We start from the raw sequence: 20713 nt of genomic DNA, 5'->3' as shown, positions 1-20713 counted from the left end.
TCTCTCTCTCTCTCTCTCTCTCTCTCTCTCTTTTTTGTAAAAGATGGAGCTTCTGCCACTCATAATGTGAATATAGCCATGGTATCCCTCCCAAGTTGCTTTTTTATGTGTCATGTATATGAGCTGCTTTGCTGCTTGTTTTAGGAGATTTATTTATACTTTTCCTCGTTGCTGGTCTTTATGGCCGCTTTATTCATGGAGGCTGCTGAGAACAGGACCCGTGTAGCAGATGTTCCAGCAGTGGGCACAGTGGGCAAAATGGCTCCTTGGCCATTATTGCTGGCGACAGGCTGGAAACTCTCCCCATGCAAGTGCTGAGTGCATCCTCTAAGCTGCTGTTGTAGAACTTCATGGCTGCCATGTGGAACAAACTGGCAGATGGAGTCATTTCTAGTGGCCTTCACAAGGCAGGTGACAGTCTGGCATTCCCTCCTGTGAACTTCACAGCCACTGAATAATCAAAAGATGCACCGTGCTTCGACTGTAATTCTCATGCAAGGTGAAAACCTGTTTATGTGCCTGGACTGTGTAGACATTTTTAGGAGGTGCAGGGTCAGTGTCAGTGGGGTGAGTATTTTTAGGAACCTGCCAAAACCCACCCCTCAGCAGATAGGCCACTGCTCATAACTGGAGCCTCCTGATCTATCCCGCTACTCTTTCTCCCAGCATCCTCCATGTCCTGCAGATCAGTCACCTGACAGCAGGGCCAATTGCCAACAGGCATGGGCAGGCCCTCCTGGATGTGGAGGATGCTGGGAGTTGTAGTTTCCCTGCCCTGTTATGGCACTTCCCAAAGAACTACAACTCCCAAGAAGATCTTTAGCTGCCAGATAGAATCGCAGCAGCTTCCTTGTTTTTGAAAATAGAAACAGGTCAGAGAAAACAGTGATGAAAGTAAGAAGAGCTGCTCTGCAGACTTATATTTCTGGGCTGCACCTCCCAGAGCTTTCTCTGAGGAATTCCTGGAGAATTCTGGGGGTTGCAGTTGAAAAATATGAAAGAATACCTTCCACCGAGTGATCTTTTTGCCTAAGAGCCCCCTGAAATAATCTCTTTCGGTTTTATGGAATTTGAACATCATATTCTAGCTGTCAATGTCCTGCCATTTGTAGTTACTGGTGATTTTAATTTGTCTCTTTTCATTGTTATTGGCCCTGGCAGCACATCTAGAAAGGAAAGTAGGATCTGCATGTATGTTAAATAAATACAGTAAGGGCAAGCAGCTCCCTCTGCATTAAACAGTTGCTGAGGAGGGACCTGCTTGGGGCTGATGGAAGGCAGGAAGCCTGCCAGCCAGGCAGAAGAATGATACTGATGGGTATCATCAAGCAAGCTGAATGACCCTGGCACTCTGCCCAGGCAGGGCGCAGGAGTGGTAATTGAAGCCTCTCTTTAAATTTCACATTATTGTCCCAGCTCCCTGGCTAATGCTAGTGATTGCAGACAAGTCCATTTTTGTAATCCACTCTAAAGTGCTAAATTAACACCTGATTGGCAGGGAGATGAGGGATAAGGGAGAGGAATGTTTTCGGGTATAGCATGCATTTCAGGCTTCCTGCTGATGCTTCATGGAGATAAATAATCAGAGATTTGTTTCTGTAGGACAGCTTGAAAATATTTTGACAAATAAGATAATGAAGGAGAAAGTAAGTGGAAGGGCACATTCAACAACAATGCCTTCTTGCAGCATCTGCACAGAAATAATTTTTGAAAAGCAGGTCCTGCTTCCAGACTCACAGAAATAAGAGGATGGGAGAATTGGAGCAGGCCTGTTTTGTCTCCAACTCAGCTCTGTTCAACATAGCGAATGCATAGATGTATGCTAGTTGCGATCTAAAAGTATCTGGAGGCCCCACCATTGCCCACTCCTGCCCTACATGGATTCACTGTATAAGCACCCATTCAGTACTATTCTCCCCCCCCCCCCCCGGAAGACTGAGACAAGACAGAAGAAGAGAGCGGTGTATTGGTGTCCACTAGTGTTGTCACAGACATTATCTAATAGGTGACTGTCATAGTCATAGATATTTCTCTTATAAAAGTGATCTGGGGAATGATAAGACTGAGTTTTGATTTCCCTGTACAGTGTATTACTTGCATTGCTGTAGGAAATCTGACCAAAATCAGCAGCAAGCTAGAAAAAGTGTTAGTAAATATCATAAGGAAGCATCTTTGTACATAACATCACCAGATCACTGAAAGAAAAGTTACAGTCTGTGGTACACCTTTTGGCACAAGAATCTGGTAACATTGTTTCTGTGTCTCCCTTGCTTTGTACAGATATCAACGAATGCCTGACGTTTGGAACTTGCAGTCAGCTTTGCAACAACACAAAAGGCTTATTCATGTGTACTTGTGCCAAGAACTTCATGAAGACCCATCAGATGTGCAAGGCAGAAGGTACCTGCCATTTATGAAGGGAAAACATTATTGACGAGGCAGTGTAACATTGTGTATGTGCATGTATGTGCCCATAACATGCATGCACCCATCATTTATAACAGATTACAAGGCATTATTTCCAGCATTTCTTCTACACGAAGAGGGCCCTCTGGCCATTTCTACCATCCCTGTTTCCACTTGCCTTGGTGGGTGGGGTGGGGGGAAGAAATCACGGTCCATCTTAGATCTGATCATGGTGCTGAAACATGGATAAAAGTGAGGGAAGTTTTGTGATGGCTAAAGTCCTTGGCGGGACTGGTGGCGCTGCGGGCTAAACCGCAGAAGCCTGTGCTGCAGGGTCAGAAAACCAAGCAGTCGTAAGATCGAATCCACGCGATGGAGTGAGCTCCTGTCGCTTGTCCCAGCTCCCGCCAACCTAGCGGTTCAAAAGCATGCAAATGCAAGTAGATAAATAGGGACCACTTTGGTGGGAAGGTAACAGCGTTCCATATCTAAGTCGCACTGGCCATGTGACCACGGAAGATTGTCTTCGGACAAAACGCTGGCTCTATGGCTTGGAAACGGGGATGAGCACCGCCCCCTAGAGTCAAACACGACTGGACAAAAATTGTCAAGGGGCACCTTTACCTTTACCTTTAAAGTCCTTGGCTGGTTACGGAAATCTACCTACTCTTCGTGTGACTCAAAAAATCCCAGCCACTTGACCCCCACTAAAAAAAATCTGTTGATTGAATTCCATGGGAGGGAGCAATGGACATGCTGAAGTCCAGCACTGAAAGCACTAGGACTCTGTAGGATTTGATTTTGTCTGGCTCATAACCAGTGGGTTCCCTTAGCTGATCTGTTTAAGGAAGGGTTATGATTTTCTTTTTTAATGCAAGCTGTTTCTGAGTGTTTAGGATTGTTTTGCCCGCCCATCTTTCTCTATCGCTGCCACCGTCTCCGGTGGTTAGATGCTAAGTTTGACCCGTTCTGTATTCCTTGTGTTGATGGATGAAGGGGTGCACCAATTGCCTAAAACAGACCTCTTCGTCCACACTTTCAGGTCCTTCTGGTGCTGGTTCAGGGGATATTGAATCTTCTGATTGTCAAAGAGATGATAGAGTATGCCATGTCTTCTCAAAAGTAAATACACATAAACATTTGTTTCTACAAAAAACATTAAGTGCTAGTGACGGAAACCCCCTACTTGCACAGATTCCAGATAGCAGACTTGGCAAGTGCCGGTCTATTTAAATGCACTCCTTGTAAAAACTCTCCAAAAAGTTGGAAAGCAGTCTTCTCCATTCTTTATTTCTCATTTCACTCTTTTTGCCAGACAACCGTGTCCCCATCTTCTCCTGTTTGTTCACTTCATGGTAGGGAAAACAAATGTAATTTGGATGTTGGGCTGTATAATTTATTCCCCACCCCCCTCATCTCTTTCTGTCCAGGTTCAGAATACCAGATACTTTACATTGCCGATGACAACAAAATCCGCAGCATGTACCCTTTCAACCCCAACTCGGCCTATGAACCCGCCTTCCAAGGAGACGACAGCGTCCGCATTGCTGCAATGGATATCTATGTCAAGGGCAACAAGATCTACTGGACTAACTGGCACACCGGGCGCATCTCTTATCGTGAACTGCCATCGTCGGCAGGCTCTAGCCCCTCTAATCGCAACCGGCGGCAGATTGATGGTGGAGTAACCCACCTTAATGTAAGGAGCAGAAGGGGTTTGTGAGAATACATGGAATGAAGTCCTGGGACCCAGCAGGGAGGATTAGAAAGAAACCCCGGCTGATCTTGGTGTGTTCATCTCTTTCCCTCTCCTTCTCCCAGATTTCAGGGCTGAAGATGCCACGGGGCATTGCCGTAGACTGGGTGGCTGGAAACATTTACTGGACAGACTCAGGGCGTGACGTCATTGAAGTGGCCCAAATGAAGGGTGAGAACCGCAAGACACTGATTTCAGGAATGATTGATGAACCTCACGCTATCGTAGTGGATCCACTTCGAGGGTGAGTCAGGCCCCACTGCCATTTATTCAACACCTCTTCCAGTTTACTGTGCACTCTTCGCATGTCACAGGAGATGTCACAGAACATACTTCTCTTTATAGCACCATGTACTGGTCAGACTGGGGGAACCACCCTAAGATTGAGACAGCTGCAATGGATGGGACCCTGCGGGAGACTCTGGTGCAAGACAATATCCAGTGGCCCACAGGTGAGTTGGGTAGTGTGGTGATGTCACTTCCTGTAGGCTGAGCTGCCACCCACAGGGCTACATCCAGCTGATTCTTTATGCACGAGAAAAATGCCTTCTACTGAACATGGCCATTAGCTTATCTGTTATGGGCTGTGGCAGTTTTCCCCCACCTAGAACCCTTCAGGTATTTGGGGCTCCAGCTCCCATCAGTCTAAGCCAACGTGGCATTTTATGTATATTTTAATTGTATTTTAATTGTTCTAAATTTTATTGTATTTTATTTATTTATTTATTTATTTGATTTTTACCCCGCCCCTCTAGACCATGTCTACTCGGGGCGGCTTACAAAATAAAACAAAACAGTATAAAAATATATAAAATCATAAAATTACAAATTTCAATTTTAAATGTTGTAAACCGCCCAGAGACCTTTGGGTAGTGTGGGCCGCATATAAATAAATAAATAAATAAATAGATAGATAGATAGATAGATAGATAGATAGATAGATAGATAGATAGATAGATAGATAGATAGATAGATAGATAGATAGATAGATAGATAGATAGATAGATAGATAATAAACAAACAAACAAACAAACAAACAAACAAATAAATAGCAGCACTGGAGTTGAAGACCACAGGATCTGGAGGACACTTTATAGAGGAAAGCTATTCCCAGGTATGGAGAGGCTTTTTCCAACTACTCTAAATCCTCACCTTTGGATTGTACCAAGGATCTCATGGTGAACTCTGCCACTGAGTGACGATCCTGCTTACTCCAGATGCACATTTATTTATTTATTTATTTATTTATTTATTTATTTATTTATTTATTTATTTATTTATTTATTTATTTATTAGATATAAACAATCTTTTTGCACAGGTGGGTGGATTAGGGAAGGAGAATAATTTGAAAGATTAGGATTGGGTTAAAAAGGGCTTTGCAGGATTCTCAAGTCTCACTCTTGACCTGTGGAAGTAAAGTAATGGAGAGGGGTTGTGCAGCCTTTGGCAAACTCATTTCCACAGAGATGAGGGCTGAAAGGGGTCCTGGTCATGACCCTCGTGTGAAAGACTGTCCTTTGTGGCCAGAGGTGATGATGTGTGAGACTTTAAGTTTTGGAGCTTTGTACAGCAAATTGTTGAAACCTAAACATGTTGTTTACCTCCAGGTTTAGCGGTCGATTATCATAATGAGCGCCTGTACTGGGCCGACGCCAAACTCTCTGTGATTGGCAGCATCATGCTCAATGGTACTGATCCTGTGGTGGCCATTGACAGCAAGAAAGGTAAAGCAGCAACAAGAAGAACATGGTGGTTCATATGTCTCCCCTCGGGCTTAATCAGTAAAGCCTTTTAGTTGAAACATACTTTGGTATTTGGTCCCACCCTTTGGTCTTTGCTCCCAGCTGCCACTGGAGCTCAGCCTACCAACTTGAATGAAATTAAATCCAGTACGGCTGAAAGAGGCTCCCCCCCATCTCTACCTCTACTCCATTGTTCTCAATGCCCTTTTGCTGTTGGCAAAGGAGACAGCATGGTGATCCAGACAAGCAAGCGGAGCTATCTGCATTGGCCCAGAGGAGCCACAGCCGTGCAGCATCTATTTGCTGATTGTCTCTTCTTCCTCAGGAGATGCCTTTGTCTCGCTTCCATAATAGTGCTCCAGATGGGTTGTGGGGAGAACACTGCTGTCTGGATGCAATATACATCTTCATCCCCTAAATGGGCTCTTGTATCAGGGTACATGGAATGTTTTGCCATTCCTACAAGATTGCAGATTTTGTATCTCTTACACAGTGCCAATACTGTTGCTCTTTTCACCACCTTCAAGGGGTAGATATATAATACTAGCTAAACACAAGTTCTTTGCAGGATCCCGAACAATGTGGCCATTAGCAGACCTGCCTAACTTCTGACACTTCTTTTGTCTATTCCTACCCCAGGGTTCAGCCATCCTTTCAGCATTGACATTTTTGAGGACTACATTTATGGCGTCACATACATCAACAACCGCATTTTCAAGATTCACAAGTTTGGCCATGGTACCGTCACCAACCTTACAGCAGGGCTGAATCATGCCACTGATGTGGTACTCTATCACCAGTACAAACAGCCAGACGGTTAGTACTGCCTCTTGAAATACCAGATCTCAATGAGCAAAAGAGAACAAGCAGTCATAATGATCTCAAGCTACGGTGTGGGAGACAGGTAGTAGATCTGGGGTAGAAAAGTTTTATGGAGGCAAGAGAGAGAAAGAAGATAAAGATCAGACTAGCTCCAATAAAGGAAATGTACAGTCATGGCCAAAAATATTGGCACTCTTGCAATTCTGTCAGAGAGTGCAACCCTTCTCTCAGAAAATTGCAAATGTTTTGGTACTCATGTGTTTTCTTTGATTTCCATTGGAACAACTAAAAAAAAATAAAGAGAGAGGAAAAGTCAAATCTGATACAATCTCACAGAGAAACCCAAAATTGCACTGGCCAAAATTATTGGCACCCTGTCTAAATTGTACGAAATAATTGCTTTTCAAGCATGTGATGCTCCTTTAATTTGTATTTAGACACACCTGTTGCAAGTAAGAGGTGTGGACAATACAGTAATCACACTTGCAACCAGTTAAGATGGAGAAAAGTTGACTCAACCTTCGTGTTGTGTGTAACACTGAGCTTGGAGAAAAGAATGAAGTTTAAAGAGTTTTCTGTGGATTTGAGAGAAAAAAATTATGGAAAAACTTTGACAATTTCAAGGCTACAAGTCCTTCTCCAGAGATCTTAATGTTTCTGTGTTCACTGTGCACAGTATCATCAAGAGGTTTACAGCTCATGGCACTGTAGCTAACCTCTCTTGACATGGACGGAAGAGCAAAATTCCTGAAAAATTTCAACAAAGGGTTATTCGAATGCTGAATACAGAACCTGGATTAACTTCTATACAAATCCAAGCTGATCTGCAGACACAAGGTACAACAGTGGTAGCTTGTACTACCCGTCGCCATCTGAATCAAAAGGGACACTCTGGTAGGAGACCCAGGAGGACACCACTGCTGACACAAAGGCATAAAAAAGCAAGACTGGAGTATGCCAAAACTTATGTGACAAAACCACAATCCTTCTGGGAGAACATATTGTGGGCAGATGAGACAAAAGTAGAGCTTTTTGGCATCATGTCACTGTTTACAGAAAAAGAAATGAGGCATTCAAAGAAAAAAACACAGTCCCTACAGTCAAACATGGCAGAAGTTCACAGATGTTTTGATGTTGCTTTGCTGCTTCTGGCACTGGATGCCTTGACTGTGTGAATGGTATCATGAAATCTGATGATTACCAAAGAATTTTGGGGTGCAACGTAGTGGCCGGTGTCAGAAAGCTGCGTCTCCCCCAGGGATCATGGGCCTGCCAGCAAGACAGTGACCTGAAACACACTTCAAAAAGCGCTCAGAAGTGGTTACAAACAAAACGCTGGAGAGTTCTGAAATGGCCAGCAGTGAGTCCAGATCTGAATCCCACAGAACAAACAGAAGTTGGGAAAAGGCATCCTTTAGATCTGAATGCCCTGGAGCAGTTTCAAAAAAAAGAGTGGTCCAAAATTCCAGTAGAGAGGTATAAGAAACTCATTCATGGTTACAGGAAGCAACTGATTTCAGTTATTTTTTTGCAAAGGGGGTGGTACCAAATATTAAGTTAAGGGTGCCAATAATTTTGGCCAGTGCATTTTTGGGTTTCTATGTGAGATTGTATCAGATTTGACTTTTCTTCTCTGTTTTCGTGTTGTTCCAACGCAAACCAAAGAAATGCACATGTAGGTACCAAAACATTTGCAACTGCAACAATTTTCTGAGAGAAGGGTTGCTTTTTCTGACAGAATTGCAAGGGTGCCAATATTTTTGGCCATGACTGTATATAGTGTTTGGCATAATATTTAAATGGACAAACCATGATTTTTAATTGGCTGGCAAATCAGAATCATATTTTAAGCAGGTCCACAAGTCATCATTTGTGCCACCCATGTTTTGGTGCAATGTTCATATTCTACAAGTCATAACTCTGCTTCAAGAGGCAGCTATATCACAAAAAGAAAAAAGATTGGAAACAAACTGTTACACAGTTCTAAACTGTGGCCTGCCTCTACTTTCTTTGATTCAAACAATGGTTTGGATTCTAAACTGCATGCCAAGATTTGGTATGATATCCGAGTTGTAGACCCTTTTCAGACATTTACGAAGCAAGTTCAGCATATTAGCTGAAAGGATAGGGCAAGGAAGTAATGATGGAATGAGATTCAGGAAAAAGAATTAGGTATGCGTGGTTCTAATGTTAAAACCAGTTTATAATGCACTAGAATAAGCTTCCTAGGTAGGTAACAGAATTTCCACTCTTGAAGGCTTTTGAGCGACAGGTAACGATGCAGCTCTCATGTATGTTTCTAAATGTATGACACAGATTTGGGCTTAGATAAGCCTGTGTTTCTGTGATCTGCATTAATGTCTAGTTACAGTTGTGTGCTTTGTAACTTGATTTTGCCCGACTGGAATCTCCTCAGTCTTCTAAAGTGGTATATTAGTTCAGGAAGCAACATGAGTTAGGCTGAGGATTGCAGCCTGTTGCAGATCAGTTACAAGGGACCTGCTGGCTAGCAAATGAAAAACAATATGGTTGGACTAGAGACTGAAGTAGGCAGTGGAGAGGGCACTAGGTGAGAAGGGAGCAATCCAGAAGGGTAAGAAGGGAAGCCTTGACTCTCTAGGTTTCCCCTACGGACTGCCCTTGGGACCTAGAGGAGAAAGAAAGATGGAGAGGGTGTGTGTGTGTGTGAGAGAGAGAGACACACACATGTTGAGCTCTTCATTCTTGACGTGTTTCCTCCTCAGTGACCAATCCCTGTGACAGGAAGAAGTGTGAATGGCTTTGCCTCCTGAGCCCCAGCGGCCCCGTGTGCACTTGTCCCAATGGCAGAAGGCTGGACAACGGCACCTGCGTCCTCACCCCCTCACCCTCGGTTCCACCTGTGGGTACGTGGGCATCTCTTCCCTCCTCCCTCAACTGCTGCCCCCCACCCCCACAGAGAGACTGAAGCCCTTCCTACTGTCCTCACCAAGGATATTTTGCTAGAGCTTGCATATTTTCTATTTTTGGACTCTAGTTCCTAAAATTCCCAAGCCAGTAGGGAGCTGTAAACCAAATGTGGTAAAATTTCCAGGAGCTAGTGTGGTGCCCTCCCTTGGGGGCGCAGCTCCTACTTTTAAACCCTGAGACAGAAAGTAACCTTCTTCAAGTTGACTGCCCCCCCCATCTTCTTTGGCTGCCAGCTTACTGAACCTCTGGGCCACCACGGAGGGGCCCCCAGATTTGACCTGACTGTGTTGTGATTTACTGCCCCCAGAGGCTGTTGCTGCAGGAGAGCTGGAGGTCTCGGGTTCAGTCCCTCTGCACAAGCTGGAGGAGCAACACTGTGTTCCTTCCCTCTTTCCCGTTTCCTGCTGAGTTGATGTTTTGGTGGCAGGCTCCTCAGGAACGCTTGCATGCTTGCACTTTTTGAACCGCTACTCACATTCTTCTCAGCAGTTTCAAGAAGAGGAGGAATCTCACTTTCTTGTGTCTGTGTGTGCTCTAGTTCCACCCACCGACACCTGCGATCTGGTTTGCCTCAATGGCGGCAGCTGCTTCTTGAATCCCCTCAAGCAACCCAAATGCCGATGCCAGCCACGCTACAGTGGGGACAAGTGCCAGAACGACCAGTGCTCTGACTACTGCCAGAATGGGGGCACCTGCACTGCTTCCCTGTCCGGTGAGTGGGGCAAGAGTTGGATTTTTTTGTGGGGGGGGGGGAGGGGGGCAAATATTTGCCTGCCAAAAATAAGGTTAGCATTTCTGACATTCATACCCAATCCATTGACAGTGAAAGATGGATCCCAGGTCCAGAATCCAAATAATTATTGATGGGGAGTGCTTGAGGTGCTTTGATGATGTCTACCATGTAGCACTCACAATCTGATTACAATTTTTTCTTTAAAAATGCCTGGCATCTTTAGCGAAGAAATCACTGCAGCACTGACAGGAGGGCATCATGCAGAGTCCTTGTGCCTTTTGCCTAATACAAGGTTTCCTCCACAATCCCGTTCTCTGGTGCTGCAGCATCTTTGGTTTGGCCATGGAGCTCTGTAGAAAATGAAGCCGCTCGTGCTGGCTGGTGAATGACCTCTGCTTTCTCCTTTCTGCCCCAGGGGTGCCGACGTGTCGCTGCCCCAATGGCTTCACCGGCTCCCAGTGTAACAAGCAGTTGTGCGCTGACTACTGCCTCAACAATGGGAGCTGCACCGTCAACCATGGAAACCAACCCAACTGCCGCTGCCCCCCTGAATTTGATGGCGACAAGTGCCAGTTCCGTGAGTGTCTCCTGGCGACTTCTAACCCCCAGCAAATCCACAACAGGGCGCTTTGCCTACCCCGTCCTGGAGGGCAGTCCCCAGAATCCACTAGCTGGCATGATTCTGGGGTCGGGAGGTTTGGGGAGGGGTTGTCGAGAAAAAGGAAATCTCCCCTTCTCTCAGGGAAATCAGCCAGTCTATTAAGGATGCCCCTTTACAGCATCAAAAACTAGAAGATAGGTGATTTATTCTTGAATGAATTTGATGGGGGGGAAGGGGCAGAAGGATTATTTATTCATTGTTTTACTTTAGTATACGGCACCCATTAGTGTCGCAGCACTAATCTGCTGGCTTGGGAAAACTACCCCCAAATCGAGCCTTTACTGAAATGAGCTTCTGGAGGTGTTACATTGTCACATAGCGTTGACCCAGAGTTAGTCAGAACAAAACAATAGCTGTTTAGATAGCAGGGAACTATTGGATCCAGTGGTAAGTTTGTCACCTGCTGCTGAAAATCTTAGCCAGTCTGATCCACTCAACTTCAGTGAGTCCTAGGGCTAGGCCTCTGGCTGCAGAACCAGAAGTTGGGAGTTCCAATTCCCCACTTGTGCTTCCTTGAGAGGGGCTGGGCTCAATGATCCATAAGGCCCCTTCCAGCTCTCCAATTCTAAGATCATTGTATTATATGATTATAATACACTTCTGGCACCGTCCAAGCTCAGCAAAGTTGCCCTTGCCCTTGTTTCCTTTCATTGTCAGCGGGCTAGGTTATGCCACTATATGTAGCCCTGGCCCAAAAACTGCATTGAGTCAATGCATCTCAATTTCCATCCTGCTTGGTTGGGGTGGGTGGGGGAACATTTCACGTCATCACTAGGATAACTGGCATGTGACCGGCTGCATAGTACTCTTCCCCAATAAGGAAATAAAACATCTGTTATAAATAACTAAAAGGCATACCAGCTGTGGCATGTGTATGAACAGAGAAATAATGTGGAGCTTGTGGTTCAAGACCTGCAATGTGAATGCCTCCTTCACCCCATGCTGTAATCTTCCCTGTCCCCTTCAGGCTTGTGCCCCGGCTACTGTGAGAATGGCGGCGTGTGCCATTTGACAGCCTCTGGCACGCGCCAGTGTGGCTGCCCGCCCAATTACTACGGGGACCGCTGCCAGCATAACAAGTGTGACCGCTGCCTCAAAGGCAATTGCTCCATCGACAAACAGACTGGCAATGTCACCTGCAGGTAGGTCCTCAGAGTGAGCGGTGTGGGAGAAGTGGGCATTGTGAGTGTTGAGTGAAATGATCCAGAATGCTTGGGGTCTCCTGCACACAATGGCCTTGGAGAGGGAGAGTGCAGCGTGATTCGTAAAGGGAATTGGACAGCCACTAGGCAAGAAGAAGGAATGGAAGCCAAGTGTCTCCTCAGGGGGAGCCGGAGCAGGTTGTTCAGAGGAACTGGTGGGCGGAGCCTCGCGGTGCAGTAGTGTAACTATACTGCAGCCAGAACTCTGCTCACCAGGTTCAATCCCAGGTAGCTGGCTCAAGGTTCACTCAGCCTTCCTTATAAGCGGCCCACAGAGTGTTTGAGGTGCTATGGGGTGTTCTATAAGCAGCACGCTTGGCTTGTTGTGCTTTCTTGACATATACGTTGCTTCTGTAGACACAAAGCTAGGAAGTTACACATAGACAACTAACACTGTGAATTGCTTTTATGCAACAAGAGCATAATGTTATTTGTATGAAATAATTTCTCAACTGGTAACATCATTGTTGTCCTTTTTGTGTGTGTAATAAGTAATGTTTCTTTGCTGCTCCTAATTGTTGTTGTTAGGAATTGGGAGGTATGTCATTTGTTGAGAACTGGAACCATGTTTCCATTTTTAAAAAAAAATTCTTTAAGAATGAAAAACAATTAAAAACTCATAACGTAATAAGGAATGATTTTAATAAAGCAGTGCTAAGGCTTTATTGAAGTCATACTCCCTGTGTACACTCACTCCCTTCTGGGAACTTTCAAGCAGACCAGAAGGCTGACCTTGCAGCTCTACAATATATTTTACCAGTTCTTCAAGACCAAGTGTGTTTCCCTAGGAAAAAGGGGTGCGGGGGCCATACAGCCGGTTGAGAAAGAATCCCGATGGGAGGGGAGAGGACAGAGAGTCCTGAGAATCTGAAACCAGGAATCCTGGCTGGGGAAGCTCATAAGCCGAAGGAAGGTTGTGCCTTTGTCTCTTCAGTCTGTGTGGCTTACTTTGAGCCAGACTTTATCCATTACAGTGATAGTCAAGCTGTCCTCCAGGAGATCGCAGTGGGACCCCAGTGCTTTGCTTCCGTATCAGCAGGAAGGAGGTAGAAAAGAGTCTGAGTGCCACTGACTGTTCTTCTGTTTTGCCCTTGCAGCTGCTCTGATGGTAGGATAGCCCCCAGCTGCTTGACTTGTGATGACTACTGCTTGAATGGGGGCACATGTACAATGAATGCCGATACCTCGATGCCCCAGTGCCAGTAAGTTGGGAGAAAACCCAAAGGGACCAATGGGGCATTCATGCCTGTTTGCTAGGAACTGAGTAGAGAAAAAGCATGCCCTGCATCCTGTGGTGATGGGGACTCTACTCCCATTACACCTGCCGGCATTTTCCCAAACCTGAGGGATGAAGGGCCTGTGGCCATCCAGATGTTTGTGAGTTACTTCATCATTAGCCAGGCTAGGGCTCGTGGGAATTCAGTTTAACATCTGGAGGGCCACAGATCCCCCTGCCCTGATCCATGACCCCAGACATGCTATGCATTTGGACAGACTGCTTCCTTCAACTCCATAATGCTCCTTTTCCCCCGGATAACCTGCAGGCCACAGTCGTCTTAGCCCCCTCCTACAACTGCCAGCCTCTTAACCAGCTTCCTTCCAGTATGGGCGGTGTGTACTGGAGAGATGCCACAGCAGCTTCCGTGGCAGAATTCAGTACATTACCCTGGGCATGCCCTTCCTGTTCAAGCCTCCCTGACTCTCATGGTGTCCTCCTTGGCAGTATCCTTCTCCCAGTTCCAGCCTCCCCTGCATATTCAGTGTGTTCCTTGACCAACAAGTGCTTTCTCAGGCTCAATCCTCACCCACAGTTTCCATGTGAGACCCGTTTGCTTCTCGTCCTGTAGGTGCACACCAGAAATGACAGGGGAGCAATGCGAGACGCCTGCAACCAGCGAGCAGCAGAGCGATCGTACGTGGTATTTGGGCAACTGCTGTTGGGTGTGGTATATATTGGGAAGAAAGCAGGAGGGATCCAGGAGTATCTGTATCACTGCAACGGTGATGACTCTCCACGCCAAACAGAGGCATGGGATTCAAGGCATTTAGGTGCCTGAGGTGGAAAATCCAAGCCATACCTCCCTCCCAGCGTGTATCAGCATGGGGGGCATGCAGTCCTGCAGATGTTGCCAGACTGTCCCCTCATCAGCTTTAGGCAGCATAGCTCATAGCAAGGATAATGGGAATTACAGCCCAGCCACTGCAGGGGAACCACATGTTCCCTGTGCCAGCACTAGGACATTTCTCTGCACCCTAGGACTTCAGGGTGTGATTTAACCTCGATTCTGTGGTAGCCACTTAAAGGCAAAAGAAGACCTCAAAAAGGGCATTTCTGTGATTAAGTCCCATAGAAAGATTGTGAATTCAGACTGATCAGTCAGTGCCGACAATGTAAGCCAGAATCACTGGGAGACAGACAGGCCTGACAAGAGAAGTATTTCAGTTTGATGCCTTAAAAATGCCTGAGCAAGGGAGGAAGGGAGAAGAATCTGTGGGACCAGGCTCTCGGGGACAGTTCTGAGTGACCAGCCTCTCTTCTACCTATTGTAGGAACTCTGTCCATCCTCATTCCAATCCTCCTCCTCCTCCTTCTGATACTGCTGGCAATTGTTGTAATTTGGTACAAGAAGAGGATTAAAGGGTAAGTGAAGCACTGAAAATCATGATCTAGGATTTTTTTAAAAAATTAGGTAAATCTGGTAAAGTCTCTTTCTTCAAAATCCTTGTCTGCTAAGCAAATCCCTGTGGCTTCTCGCCCCAGCTCTTGTCAGGCGTGAGCAGTAGGTGCTTCGTTCTCTGGATCCCCATGCTTGTCCCTGCAGTATTTCCTCCCAAGGCTTTGTGTGGTTTGGGGCCACCCACTGGCACCGCAGCGAGCATAGGGTAAAATTGGCTTTGCCCCGGTAGATGCAGCAGAGGGGAAATGGATTCAAGCTCCTGCAGGGAGGAGTCTTGTGTCTCAGGTTCAGCCCTAAATCTCTCCTGCTTTGGCAGCAAGAAAGGGCTTGAGGACATGGATGGGCAGCAGGATAGAGGTGGTTTTCAGGGCTATGAGGAGGGGAGGCAGAGCTATTTCCCACCAAAGTCAGGGAGCCGGCCATTTTCAAAAGATAATGCCTGGCTTTCCTTAGATGCTCCTCCACCAAAAATCTTCGGAGGGCAGGCTGAGAGCAATAGCTGTCTTGGGGGCATGTGTCACCTCGTGGCAGCCATTTTGAATGCCTTATTTCCAGCCTTGGGTGCCTCCAGCAAAGTTCAGGTGCACCTTTTAAACTGAGATGGTTTTGAATAGTTACTATAGGGAGCTTTTGGTACATGTTTTTTCTTTAACTAAGCTAAACTTTGTCTTTCTCACCCTAACCCGCCCCATAGGCCATGCCAGCCCACTCAGGGGCACGGATCAAATCTTATCTGTTTACACTTTAGTCCACTGCCATTGTTTCTCATTGCTTTCATATCACATTCGTCTTTGGAATTTACATTTCTGTAAAATTAAATGATCTGTTGAATCTTTGTTTCATGTTACCTCTAGAACCGTAAGGAGGCATCTGGGAAATTGTGCTGAGCAGGGGACATGGCCCATTTTCCTAGATAAACTCTTTTCAAATAACCCTCTAAAATGCACACAGACTCGGGATTCAAAGAACACGTCAAGAAGCACTAGTCCACCAAGAGGGGGGAACTCTTTATCTCGGAGGTCAACCCAGAGAAAGCTGTTCAAAGATGGGTAGAGGGGGTAGACCAGCTTAGGCCATGGACAGGGACCAAACTGGACATGTACAGGGTATTGTTATATATGGACATATCATCCCTTGTTTTCAGTACAGACTCTGCAGATGGGCTTCATGCAAAGTCAAGTCCTGGATCCAGTATGCCACTCGTCTGGCTCTGCTAACTTTTTATTCTGAGGGGAACTATTTGCAAAGGATCATTAGCAGAAGTAATTAAGCATTGTACTGTCCTGCCAGTGCTCTCTGGCAAGTGCCTCATAATGCTATTTTTATTATCAGATAATATTAGCAGAGTCGCAAATTTGGGGTTTTAGTTTTGCTGAGATAACTTTGGAGTGTCAGATTGAAAATCTAGCTTTTGTACTTCTTTCTCAACTCTTAGTATTACACAGAAATGCCCTAACAGTAGTGCCCACCCTGCTGGCTTGTGACCTCTGTTGAGCTCTGTTTCTTCCCTTACCCAGGGCTAAAGGTTTCCAACACCAGCGTATGACCAATGGTGCAATGAATGTGGAGATCGGCAATCCCACTTACAAGATGTATGAGGGAGACCCCGACGCTGATGATGTGGGGGAGCTGCTAGATGCCGACTTTGCCCTGGACCCTGACAAGGTTTGGAAGTGGGAGCGAAGGGAGAGGTTGCATGGGCTTGTTCTGGAGAAGGGCTCTGGCAAGTATGATGGGCAAGGGACCCAGAAAAGACATCTGGTCGCAAAAACTGTAAGGTGGAAGATAGAAGCAAGTTTGAAGGGGAGGGCAAAATTAGATTAAGAGTTCCAGATGAGAACCAAACATGCCAATGTGCCAATACACTTTTGTCTTGGGGTGATAAAACAATGCAGTATCATAAGGATAACTCAGGTTTGGATTGATAAGCCTTCACTTGTGGAAGGGCCAGGGCCTTCAGAAGACATCCACACATCCCTAAACACCTGCAGGACGTACATGTTTTTCAATCCAATGTGCTATGTGCCCAGCTCTTGGGTTTCCATGGACCAAATGACTGCTCATTAGTGGAGACAGGATATTGTGCTACACAGACCTTTGAAGTGATCTAACAAGGCAGTTTTTTGATGGATAATTTGTGATGGATAAAGGAACAACACTGATGACAAAATAAGATCACTCGATATAGCCCCATGTGTACAAGCAGTAAGGTTATAACTAAAAAGACTGTGCACGTGCATTCCTATGGTGGCTTGCAGAGACGTTCTGTCACACCATTGGCCACTGGTTGAGTATATGGTGTTGTATAGGACCAGTCAGTTGTTGATGCCTTGATCGGGGAAATAACCCTAATCATAAAAGTTCGTTGTTGTAAACAGGGCCTTGTACGTACCATATTTCAAGCATTCCAAGCACGGTAGAAAATGAAGTATGATTTCCTAAATAAAGCATTTTTAAACTAGTGTGAGGAATGATCAAATGAACATATAGAAAAAAAATCTGCAGCAGATTTCAGCAAAGTGTGGTCCTCTGGAAGCTGTTGGACTACAAATCCCAACATTTCTTTGGCTCTGCTGGCAACGGCTGCTGGGAGTTTAAGTCTTCACAACCTCTTGAGGTCTGTACTTTGCCCATCCCCGATTTAGAGACTATGGAAGACTCCAGTTATTGAGGCCAGTATTGTGGATACTGCAAGGCGCCCTTTGTTTACTGTAGGGAGGCAGTGAACATCCTGGAATAATCTTCAGTTATGTTCTTAGTAACCTATTAGGATGAGTGCGAGCAATAGTCTTTGAGGGCAGCTTCATGCAAGATAGGTCAGGTGGTAGGACTTCGTCTAACAGGAACGATTGCTCCCTTCTGTGGTGAATGTGTTCCTCCCTCTTGCCATATCATGGAGGGAAGATTTGGAAGAACAATGGCTGCGGTTGTGAACTGAATTAGAAGAAGGAACTAGAGAAATCGCCGGAGATGCCAGCTCTGTGCTCTTGCCCACTCATCTCTCCCACTCTTTTTGTCTTTCTCTCCTTTCCTCCAGCCCACAAACTTCACAAACCCAGTGTATGCCACACTCTACATGGGCGCCCACAACAGCCGCAACTCACTAGCCAGCACGGATGAAAAGCGGGAGCTGCTGTCGAGAGGGGCGGATGATGATCTTGGCACCCCCCTGGCATAGGGAATGGGGGAATGGACCACCAGCCCAGACAGAGACCAGATGGGAAGAGACAAGATGGGCTAGGGAGGGCATTGGGGACAGGAAGCAAGAGATACTGTACAAATGTACAAATGAAGGATTATTACTTTTATATGTGAGCAGTATTATTACCTGTATATTCCCTTTCATCTACCAGCCGCTGAATCTCTGTCACTGGACTTTGGAGTAGACGGAGTTAAAAGCAACCTTGGGAGGTGGGGGAGAAATTAAGAAGACCCTCGTTTGGGTTGAAGGGCTCCAGGGTCTGACCTAGCTGCATTCTTTTTCTCGCTGCACAAATCCACCCACTTTTGCTTCCCGTGTAGGCGGCTGTAGGTTGCGAGCCTTCTAAAGGCTTGGAATGACTTTCACACCCTTCCTGGGGTGCTCCTGCTGAACAAATGGAGGGAAGGGTTTGGGGCAGACCTCCTCCTGCTAGGAACATGAGTCCACGTCTCTTGAGAGGAGGGTGGGAAAAGGGGGGGCATCAGAGATGAGAGCAAGAGGATCCTGCTCCTTCCTTCCCTCTTATGCACAGGAAAAAGGTTCTGCTTTGACAGAAGGTGGACCATAATGTCATGCCAGTCTGATCATCTCTTAATAGTGATTTGGGTAGAACAAAGGCATCCAAATATACATCTGTGATTCTTAAACGTTCATATATTGGGACCATTAATTTTGTTCATTGGTTACTTGCAGAGCACTGCGATTCCTTACTTTACAGCACCCATCCAGAAGACATCTTGAAAAGTTAGTTACAAATAAAACTTCATTCCTTCTGCTTTCAAGAATGAAGAAAAATATTTCTGATAGAGCAGTACAACTCACCCCAAAAGAATTTTTTTAGTCCTGTTCAACATTTTTAGCTTGCTTCAGATTTTTTTCTAATGTTTAGCCTGAAAAGAAATCTCTTTCCCCTCCTTTTCTGCATTGGAAAAAATCAGTGTTATCTTAGGATATGTGTGCTCTGTGGGATACTAATTTACCAAAATGCTTTTGAAACTTCTCAGATGTTTAACCCAAGATACCCTTCAGATTTACTTCTTGTGCAACCAACTCCAGGAAAGAAGCCTTAAAACATATCTTCAGTGGCAACCAGTATATTGAAACCTGGCAATATTTTACCACACCTACTAACGTCTTCTGTGTGCACCTCAGTATGGTTTATTAGAATGTAACAGGAGGAGCTGAGTTTTAATTTGCCATGGTTTGCTTACTGCATTTTTCTTTATTATTTTCTCCGTGACTTCATAAATTGATCGTCTGAAAGTGGGCTGCAGGCCATGAGGAACTGCAGGCCGCGATTTAAGAACTGCTGGTGTCAAAGTTCTGTCCACATCCCATCAAGCGCACACCGCCTTCTTCCAGCAATTTTAAGCACGTCTTGCCAGTAACAGCCTTTTCTTCCACTGCATCCAGCCAGTCACATTTTCTCTTTGCAACGTTGGCCTTAACCTTTTTTTTCCATCAAGAAGATTCTACGCTACTTCTGTGCGACCAGCCAGTGCATAAGACACCTTTGCCTCCCCCTGCCCTTCTTTTACTTTCGTTTACACTAACAGTTATTTGTGAAAGCCTTCCTATCCAGGAATTAGTTTTTATTCCAGGAGGATTGCTTTGATTGTATTTCATTTGATTTTAGCATCTACATCTGAGACTAAGCAGAGTTTACAAGTTGTGTTATAACAATCATCCCACCTCTTCTGACCTGCCCTTCTCCTCCCTCCATTGCTGCAACTTAGGCCATCTTTGTTCTGGAAAGAGGTTCAATGTTGTTTCAACTTTTTCTTTCTCTCCAAAATGCTTTTTTAAAAGATGAAAACAGATCAAAAATAAATAAGATGAACTAGCTTTTATAGTAGAAATTACACGCATGTGGCAGGAGGGAAGGAGGTCTCCTCAGCCTTTTTTTTTCTGGGAGTGGGGGAGCCAAAATGTTTTAATAATTTTTGCCGGATTACTTTACAACTAAAAACAAAACAAAAACTTTTAAAAAACAGATATTGTTATAAATAAAATTTTTAAAAACTATTTTTTTTTAAACTGCTGCTTCTTTGTTTCGGGCAGGATTTGTTCCTGGGTGTTGGGGGAAGTATGGATTATGAGTGAACAGTACTGTGATAAACAAGACAACCATCATTATCTATCTGCCATGTACGGACTAAGAGATAGAAAAATGGGTTGGACTGGCTTGGACCAAAGGCTGCCTCTTCCAGTTATGCTAAATATAAACACCATTTACAGACTTTGCAACAGTTAATTATTTGCACTACAGCTCTGGACAACTCTTCAGGGCCACAGAATCATTAAAACCATTTATTAGAGATGGGATATTCGTCTTCAACTCTCAGTATCCTATCTCTAATTAGAACAATAGTCACAATGGCTGATGTTTCCCAGCTCTGTTTCTAATAGTACCAAATTTTGGTTCCATCCTCTCCCTGTGGTGTATAACTTTTCCCAACAGGTCACATTCTTTTTGTGCCCTCCTGGCCATTCCCTCTTCCCCTGGCCGGCCTTAAGTCTGATCTGATCATCCATTTGTTGGCACAGGCCTGAATGCTCTC

At 45.3% G+C, this 20713-nt stretch overlaps 1 protein-coding gene across 9 annotated transcripts in view; it reads left to right on the top strand.

The window, feature by feature from the left end:
- LRP1 (LDL receptor related protein 1) overlaps window positions 1-20177 on the top strand; it is a 447517-nt gene extending 427340 nt beyond the window's left edge. For all 9 annotated transcript variants that reach the window (XM_020778743.3, XM_072991220.2, XM_072991217.2 and 6 more), the window contains 15 exons: window positions 2281-2400; window positions 3837-4105; window positions 4228-4406; window positions 4508-4614; window positions 5771-5887; window positions 6545-6721; window positions 9472-9612; window positions 10215-10388; window positions 10825-10986; window positions 12038-12212; window positions 13370-13474; window positions 14120-14184; window positions 14823-14913; window positions 16468-16615; window positions 17988-20177. In XM_020778743.3, the coding sequence (XP_020634402.3) occupies window positions 2281-2400; window positions 3837-4105; window positions 4228-4406; window positions 4508-4614; window positions 5771-5887; window positions 6545-6721; window positions 9472-9612; window positions 10215-10388; window positions 10825-10986; window positions 12038-12212; window positions 13370-13474; window positions 14120-14184; window positions 14823-14913; window positions 16468-16615; window positions 17988-18128 (2171 nt within the window). In that variant the 3' untranslated portion in view covers window positions 18129-20177. The remainder of the gene's footprint in view (window positions 1-2280; window positions 2401-3836; window positions 4106-4227; window positions 4407-4507; window positions 4615-5770; window positions 5888-6544; window positions 6722-9471; window positions 9613-10214; window positions 10389-10824; window positions 10987-12037; window positions 12213-13369; window positions 13475-14119; window positions 14185-14822; window positions 14914-16467; window positions 16616-17987) is intronic.
- The last annotated feature ends 536 nt before the right edge of the window (window positions 20178-20713 follow it).

This window comes from Pogona vitticeps, chromosome 2 (genome assembly GCF_051106095.1).
Source record: "Pogona vitticeps strain Pit_001003342236 chromosome 2, PviZW2.1, whole genome shotgun sequence".
Classification (NCBI taxonomy): Eukaryota; Metazoa; Chordata; class Lepidosauria; order Squamata; family Agamidae; genus Pogona; species Pogona vitticeps.
Note: the sequence above shows the minus strand (reverse complement) of the source record. Positions and strands in the feature narration are given on the sequence as shown.